The 8,976-nt window shown below is 35.1% G+C and overlaps 1 protein-coding gene across 1 annotated transcript; it reads right to left on the minus strand.

Moving 5' to 3' along the window:
* Nucleotides 1-887: 887 nt before the first annotated feature.
* On the minus strand, nucleotides 888-7,511 carry LOC110600357 (protein STICHEL). Its single transcript, XM_021737197.2, has 6 exons — nucleotides 4,939-7,511; nucleotides 4,545-4,764; nucleotides 3,457-3,999; nucleotides 2,086-2,893; nucleotides 1,311-1,389; nucleotides 888-1,226 (listed from the first exon to the last, which is right to left on the minus strand). Exons 1-6 carry the CDS (start codon nucleotides 7,039-7,041, stop codon nucleotides 1,125-1,127), a joined length of 3,855 nt encoding a protein of 1,284 aa, XP_021592889.1. The 5' UTR covers nucleotides 7,042-7,511; the 3' UTR covers nucleotides 888-1,124.
* Nucleotides 7,512-8,976: the final 1,465 nt, after the last annotated feature.

Below are 8,976 nucleotides of genomic sequence, written 5' to 3' on the forward strand. Positions count from 1 at the left end.
TTAGCTAAAAAATATATGCAATCAAAGTTTTGGATAAAAAGTGATACTAGTTCTTTTTTGCAGGCTTCTATCACTAAACTAGTCATTTTCTACAATGGTTCGTGCAAAACGTCTGTTCTTCGCTAACAATACAGCCTCCAGACATGCGATGCTGACTAAACCCCACTTTAACCTTTATGATTGTTAATCGAACTCGAGACTCAATATCATTTAGCATCCTATTCTGATAGTTAAGATTTCAATTTTTGAATAATTCACTTCACATGGCTTTTTTTTTTTCTATATATGCTACATTTTATTTTTAGTAAATGTGAAGTCCCCATATTATTTTTTAAAAAAATACAAATCCTTTGTAAAATCAAAATTTTGAGCTTTTCTATTAAAAAAAATTAATAGATTTTCATCATTGAATCTTTTAATATTCAGTTGTTGTATTTTAGCTATTCCTGTTGTTTACTCCTTACAATTTTTAACCATTCATACAATTTAATACTCTGAACAAAATTAAAGTAAATTAACATTCTTAGATAAAAATAACTAAAAAGTTAATTTACAAAATGCAACAATTTAATTGAAAATAAAAAAAATAACTGAATAATTAATTTCTATAAAAAAAAAGCCAGAAAGTTTATTGTAAATTACCTTTTTTTCTGGGAAAAATTTTAAGGACAATTTTGACTTGTGAAAAGCTGACCATAGCCAAAAAGCCAATCCTGAATTTGACCAGAGGGGGGCCTTTTCGGTTTGGGGCCTAAACCGGCTCAGTAATGATGAAGTCCCAAAATACGTACAATAGCAATAACAGCATGACAGTATTCATGAATCATGCTTGTAATTGAACCAAAAAGTAAAAAAGTCTAAAGTATGTGGGAACTGATAATACCAAATTACGAAGAGGTCCTGCAAGTTATCCCACATTTACTTTATTGACCCAATAAAGAATGGCTGAAGATGAAAGAAATGCCAAGTCCAATAGCAACCTTTACATAAAATATTTTCCCCGTGGCTGTTTCCTTGAGAAATACCTTAAACCAAAAAAAATAAATACAGAAACAAACTATATATATGTGAAGTAACAAACAATGTAGCTAAAAATCCAGGCATTGTATCTGTTTCTATCCATTTTATCTTCTATTCCTGCTTTCTGTTTTCTTATGCTTGCCACACTCCCCAAACAATGAAAGTCGCCCGCTTCTGCTTCTAGGGCGAACAGGAGTCCCTTTCCCCTGTCGAAGAACATAAACAAAACGGTCTTACTGGAAGAAAAGACACCTTTTGTTGAACAGAAAAATAACGGGAAACAGTTTTACCTTTGGCTTCCGAGCTTTGTTGGCATTCCAACAGAAAAGACCACTGCAACCTCCACCTGCTGAACTTGATTCGTATCCCCTAAAGCAAAAGCAAGAACGAGTTTAAGAGGGATCCAACGCATAAGTTCATTAAACAGAAGTATGTCACTCTATCAAGTTTATGGAGGAAATTCAGAATTATATTTCGAAGCAAAAAATTCAAGATCTTATGAAAAATATTTATCATGCAATACAATGTCCAATATCTTTGACACCAGTATCTTCATGCTGCTTTACATCTCGAGTTCTATCCTCACATAGCTTGATGCACATGCATTGAGTGCTTTCCAACTTCCACCTATTATTTCTCCAGAACAGCAGCCTTCCTCACAGATCTATGGCATAGACTCTCATGTTTCACTAACACCTGACCTTGCTTCTGATATTTGATATTTTTACTTGTTTTACGCCTTTGGAATAAGAGTCTTAAGTTGTCAACATATTTGAATAAAGGCTATGAATCTTGCAAGATTTACCCGTGAAATATTCTGCTAGCCTAGGAGGGTACATGCATGTGTGTTTGGGTGAATTAGATTTCGAAATGCATGCAAAAGGTCCACAAAGGAAATGAGGAGAAGCCAATTTTAACAAGTTCACCAAATGAGCAACCTAATTAGCTACCCATATTCAAGAAATGATAACGTGTTGCTATTTTACGAACATAATGGCATCATGAATAACTAAGAAGAATAATCACAATATATGATAGTTAAAAATAGATGAGAAAAACACTCACAGGCTTTCTTTGATTGGATTGCCCACAAAGTTGCTATCATGCAACAAGCTTGGAGATATGGGATAACAATCAGCCCTTCTACCAGTTTGGTCCTTATGGACCATCCTCTGATCTTCCATCTTCAAAATTTTGAGTTCATGATTTAATTCATCTTCCCAATGCTGAGATGACATACCCATTGAACTTGCAGATTCCATTTTATTTTGATGATAGATGTCCTCTTGGGGCAACACTTGATTCTTCTCAGGTTTCAGGCGACTTACTGATCCAGGAGTGCCTTTCTCTGCAGCCTGTAACCAGGCAGTTTCTAACCTTTGCTCACGAATGATGGATTCTATTCTCTGCATTGGTAATTCCTGCCTCTTTTCTTTCAAATCACCAGTTTCAGCATTGGCTTCAGGCAGTAACTCTGTTGATAGAGCAGTAGATTGAAGGGTACTATCCATCAATGTTAAGGATTTCAAATAATCTCCTGATCCTCCTTTTATTTTTCCCTCCAAATCATTAAAGCTTCCTCTAGATAATTTTAGGGATTCTTGTTTTGAGTCAGCGTAACCATTTGCTGGTTTCAAGCCATTTGCTTTTCTTTCCCGCTCAATTGTCGAAGTTGCTCCTGCCCCTCTTTGACCTTGTGACCCACTTAGATTCAAACAATTCAGAGAATCCTCACCAACTGGTGCAAGGATAATTCTCACCTCCACATTGCATCTCAGTACCATTTCAATTGAATTTGTGATACTGCTCATAAACCTTTCAGCTCTGGATTTAATATCTTCATCTCCAAATGCAACATAAACAACCAAAGCACCTGCAAAAAGAACCGTACAACCATTCAAATTGAGGACACAATTGAAAATAGAGATATGACTAGAAAGGCAAATATGCAAGCATCTATACACGAAGATCTGACTGACAAGGACACTGGGGAGGCCAGCCATCAAAACAACCTTAGTCTTGTTACTTCACCTACAGCAGAAGCCATCCCATTCAACCATCAACAAGAAAGGAGTTTTCACAAAATGTTTTTTTTTAAAGGTTCTCAAAAGCCTGAGGATCCATCATTGTACCAGTTTACTGTAGGAATGGAAAAATAACTTTGCTATCTAATAGCTAACATATGCGCACCACGACCAAAAACATAAAAGCTACAATACATGCACTTCACTTTGAAGTTTCATCCCACAACTCCAGTCCCTGAGGATCCCTAGCTAGCATTTTGCAAATGCTGAAAGATGGACCAGACATAGATCCAAGTTTACAAGATCAAAAAGAATGCAAAGAGAAAAGGGGAATGAAAAAGAGAATAATGTGGCTTGGCATCATTTTCACTATTAGAAAGTTAACTGGATGTTCGAAATTTTGTGGACATACCTTCAAATTCTAATATGGAGAAAAGCTTTCCATGAGCATGTAGCAGCTGCCTAAGTGTATTTGAGTGACACTTTGCAATACACTTCTCCCAAATATGATCCAACTTTTCAGAGTTCCTAGCTCTAAATAGCATATTTCCAACCAGTTCATCATCAAGTGAAGCAGACGAAGTAAAGCTATCCATTGATTGACTAGGAAGGGGCCTAGAACTGAAACCAAATTCTCCTTGATGGTTGGAATTTCCATTTATTGCTTTGTACAATGAAGCAGGAGAACTTGACCTACGAGACAAATAGTGAGTATCCGATTTCTGCTTGTAGATAGTTACTTCTCTAGAAGCACTTGAAGGATCCTCTTCAGTTGTCCTCGAACTCTGTCTCCTACTGCTGTTTGACTGACTAAGATCTGGTGAAGGCACTGAACCAAGCTGTAAAAGAGTTGCTGTGAACCATGTTGAGCGGTCACTTGAAACCCTTAGCTGTTTCTCAGCCTCCGAAAGAAGCTTCAATGCATGCTTTAATCTCTCTAATTCTGCTTCAGTCACTAAAACACATTCCAAGACATCATACTAGATAATTAATAACAGATAAGGGGAAAGCCAGACAGTGTGCATTTATAATTATCTACATTTGCATTCTTGCTCAAGTTTGACCACGTCATCTAGTTACACAGGGATCAAATTACACTGTCACCACACAACTATATCACAAAAATTTTGGCAAAGACAATCTTAAAACAACAAAATGTTCTGCTCCAGGCATAGATATATGTTCTTTTATATCTCAGTTGGCCTTTCCCAAGAAAAAGCAAAAATATAAAAGCAATGGGGCTTGTTGTCATATTACAGCCACAACCAAAAAATTAATAACCAAGTAAAGGAAGCCACTGGCCTATATACTGCATTTAGTTAGGTGGTTATAGATCTTTATATTTTCTTATCAGAACCTAGGATATTCCTGACAGCTTATGCAGACCAATATGACTTGGTGTTTTCCAACAACATGCATAAATCTCATTGCTGAAGAAAAAATTTCTAAGTTGCTGAAAATTCCATCCAATAGTGTAACACTTAAGAGGTTGGAACTCACAGCTTCGTCCACCAAAGAATGAAGTATTATATTTGGCATCAGCAACATTGTAAGTTCCAGCAATGATGTCCATAATGAGGCTCGCCAGTTGAGACATCAAAACCATGGGATCAACGCCAGAGTCCATTAAATCCCTAGCCCTTTTCACTGTTTCTGCTGTATCTGATGACATTGATAATTCCAAAAGTTCCAGCAGTTTTTCATCTGGGACAACCCCCACCTACAGGGATGGAAAATGGCACACAGAGGTTAACATCATTTATCTACACAGTAAAATAATGAAAATTTTATTATTCAAAAAAATTATTCTACCTAATAAAGAACAGAAAAGCAAGCTGAAAAGATACAGCAATGCATAACAAAGATGTATACATAGATACTATATAGAACTCACAAGCTCATTTACAAGAGATGTAGTTATCCTCTTCCCCAACAAACTCAATTGATCTAACATAGTTTCTGCATCTCGAAGTGAACCATCTGCATTTAGAGCAATCAAATCCAATGCATCCAATTCAACCTCCAGATTTTCTTCATTAGAAATTTTCCTCAACCTTGCCACAATATCACCATCTTTAATTTTGTTAAATAGGTATTTCTGACACCGTGATTGTACAGTGCGAGGGACATTATCAGGATCAGTTGTTATGAATATAAACACAACATGCTGTGGTGGTTCTTCAAGAAATTTGAGAAACGTCAGCCACATCTTAGATGGCAACAAGTGACACTCATCAATGAGAAAAACCTTGTAATGAGAAGAGCCTGTTGGGGGCCACTGCGAAACCTTCTTCAAAAGGTGTCTAACTTTATCAATACCCTTCTTATTGGTGCCATCAACTTCCCATAGATCTCTAGCCTTACCAGAAATGGAATCAGCACATTCCGCGCAATACCCACATGGCTTTGTTTCTTCTGTAGAACTACAATTTAAAGCGGAGGCAAAAATCCTGGCTGTTGATGTTTTTCCAGTCCCTCTCGGACCCTGGAAAAGATAAACTGGGGCAATCCTTCCCCTGGAAGTAGCATTGATAAGAGATTGAACAACAATGTTCTGTCCAATCACTTCACCAAAGAAGAGCGGCTTGTATTTCTGGCTTAAACTTCTAATATTTTCAGGTGTACCTTCCTCTTCCCCATCTCCATTTATAGCTACAATCTCTAACCCATCTTGACTCCTACAACTAGACCATCTCCTCCCATCCAATCTACTCAAGGCCTCCAAATCAAGCTCCCCAAAGTTTGTAGAGAGTTCATCATCACTATGACCAGTTCCAATAGATGACCCTCCTCTGCCATCACTATTTGTAAGCAATGGCAGAAGTCCTTGGGCACTTCTGGAAGCAATTCTTCTCTTATTGGAAACTGATGATGAATGTCGACGTCTATTATACATTGACTGACTACCACTCAGAATACTAGTCCCTTTCCTCCTAATAGTATCCGAAAGGGAAGGAGAGCAACAACTTCCACAAACCCCTCTGTGTCTTGGCGTTCTTTTGGTCCAATAGCACGGAATCCCGCATCCCTGGCGACCTGGCAAATCCAAATGGTCATCCACCTCATCGTCCCCATCATTCAATGAGGTTGTGGTGGCATCCCAAGATCCAACAGTGCTTGGGTTCCGATTACAGTACCTATTATAAGAACTAGTTGACAATGCTGGTGTACTATAACAGTAAGAGGAGTCCTCTTTTCGGCTACTTCTCAAAAATTTAGATGGAGAATTTGACCAATTCTTATGCCTAAGTTTTATTAACAAAGGGGATGCCCCTGAAAACTTTCTTGGATCCTCAGAATTATATTCTTCGGTATCATCAGACTGCTCAACAGAGTCGTCCCTTCCTAAACCTAAAGCCATTGAAGGATGACTCTTGAGCAGTCTTCTCAAATTCATCTCTTTTTGTTGATATCTTGTCAAAATATCCAAATGGGTATTAGTTTTCTTACTCTTTTTCTTGATCCCCATTATTCTTCTCATTGACGGCGATACAAGATTCGCATCTCTACACCTGAAAATCGTTGAAGCAGACCTGCTTTCGCCCAAGTAACCATCGCTCTTGGAATCTGCAGCATTCCTTGCATCGCTCAAGCTATCGTCAAGGCTCTCTTGAATCGAACGAGACTCATAATCTTCATCAGCATCATTTCTTGCCACTGCACTTTTCTCGCTGGAAGATTTCTGAGTCTTCCAATTGTACAGAAACACTCTCTTTTCTTTCCCATTATTCCTGAATTGGTTATCCAAATGGGAATTGCTCCCATTGGAGATTACATTCTCATTCTCAAAATGCTTCCAAGCAGAAGCAGAAGCAGAAGTAGAAGCAGCAGCAACAGCCGCTAGAGTTGCAGCTGCAGCAGATCTAGACGAACTAAGAGGCGACTTCCATGAAGAAGTAGTTCCTGGATCGCGCAAAACTCGAGCTGCCTTTCTGATTTGAGTAAGCTCCTTCTTCAAATGAAGTCTACTTGGATCAGAAACTCTCATTTCTGACATCTTTCCTCTATATTTCTTTCTTGTTCTGCAGCAAACCTTAACAAATGCTCACTACAAATACTACCTGATCAAGATTACACATTGAAAGTGAAAACTCCACAGAAAAAACAAGAAACCCATTTACAGCACCAACCACATTCCCATTTCATTTGATCACACAACTAAACACACAAGAAAAAAATTCTTCTTTTATATGAACAATAAATAATAATTGAACAGAAGCATTAATGGTGGTGGTGATGATGATAATGGAGAATCAATGGTGCTTTTGATAGTGTTGATGGAGAAAGGCAGATCTGACAGAAGTTTGGGTGTGTTGATTACTTGAACAGAAGGTGGGGCTGGATTAAAGAAAGAAACTACATGAATTAGGATATACTTGAATCTGTGATTTTTTTCCCCTTTTCCCCTCTCTCCCTCTCCCTCTCTCTCTCTCTCTCTCTCTTTATTAGGGTTTCATTTGGCGCCCCATATGAATTCTTTGAAAGTTGAAAATTTTCTTTTATTGGGTATATATGGTTTTTTGGACAGAGGGGGAGAAAGATTTTTGATATTTGGGATTTTGGGTAATTAAAAATTTTAATTTATAAATAAATTTTTAAGAAAAAGTAACAAGAACAATGACAGATCCTGAAATCTCAATAGTGGAGACAGTCTCTTAAGTAAAAGTTGTATAAATTAATTTATATTTAAAATTAACTGAAATATAAATAATTATATTTTATAATAAAAAAAAATATTTTAAAGAATATTGCAATTATTAATTAGATAATGCATTCCCTATGTAGGCCAAACTTGTCTTTGTATACTTCTATTGTCTTATATATTTTCATTACAGTCATTTTCTTTTCTAAAATAAACATAATTAGCATATTACCTAATTAAAAGATAAATCTTTTGGAATTTTTTTAATAAGGAATATGGAGATGAAGACTCAAATCTAGATTTAAATTTAATGTTTTGACCGTTGGAATATTTGAGACTAAGCATCTTTGGAAATAATTAAGGAGATCTTTTATTTTCATATAAATATAAATGGTTTATATATTAATCACTTTTTATAAATTTAAATATAATTATTAATATATATTTCCGGATCACTAAAAAATAAAATATTCATCGTGAGAGTATTTATTTCATCAATAAAAATTAAAATCTCAAATTTATTTATATTCAATTAACATACGTGTAATTTCATTTTTGTATTTTATTAAAATAAATTCATCCTATATTAAGAAAGTTGAGGGGAGATCATACCAAACCAAATTATCAATTTCTTGGTACCAACTATATTCTTTCTTATTCTTAAACATTAATTATATTGATTCCAAATTGGTTTAGGTAGATATTAATCATTTGATAATGACTCTAATCATCCTTGCCATCTTTCTTATATTTTATAATGGTTAAATTATGTTTCTTTTTTCTTAAATTATATTAAAATTAATATATATGACATTCAACTTTAAAAAATCAATGGTCTAATTATTATATTTTGATTCTATTGTAATTTTTAGAGAAAGAATTCATTTTCCTGATCTCCTAATATTTTTTATTTTATGTTTCTTATTTGATAGGAATATCCTTTTACAGATGTATTAGACGATTCATTAATAATAGACGGTTGGCTAATAAATATGAAGCCAATTAATCTATATCTTATCATTTTATTCGCGTTATATGAATTTATATCATATCATACACATTTAAGGTTTTGGAAAAGCTAAAGAGTCAATTATGGAATCCTTACCGTATTAGGTCATATTTAACATGCTCTATTTTTTTTTAAATTGATTTTTTTTATTCACTTAAAATATATAGTCAAATTATGAATACGTCTACAGATATAAGTCTAATATTTTATAGGTTATTATCCATATTTTTCTTTCATAATTTTATTTTTAATAAAATATTTATTATAGGCAATATAAATAC

The sequence above is a fragment of the Manihot esculenta genome, chromosome 14, assembly GCF_001659605.2.
Source record: "Manihot esculenta cultivar AM560-2 chromosome 14, M.esculenta_v8, whole genome shotgun sequence".
NCBI lineage: Eukaryota > Viridiplantae > Streptophyta > Magnoliopsida > Malpighiales > Euphorbiaceae > Manihot > Manihot esculenta.

Excerpts from the sequence above, each read along its gene's own strand:
- LOC110600357 (XM_021737197.2), bottom strand. The coding sequence starts at position 7,041 with ATGTCAGAAATGAGAGTTTCTGATCCAAGTAGACTTCATTTGAAGAAG. Across the intron at positions 4,765-4,938 it reads CATCTCTTGTAAATGAGCTT|GTGGGGGTTGTCCCAGATGA; the intron begins GTGAGTTCTATA and ends CCATCCCTGTAG. Across the intron at positions 1,227-1,310 it reads ACAAAGCTCGGAAGCCAAAG|GGGAAAGGGACTCCTGTTCG; the intron begins GTAAAACTGTTT and ends GTTCTTCGACAG.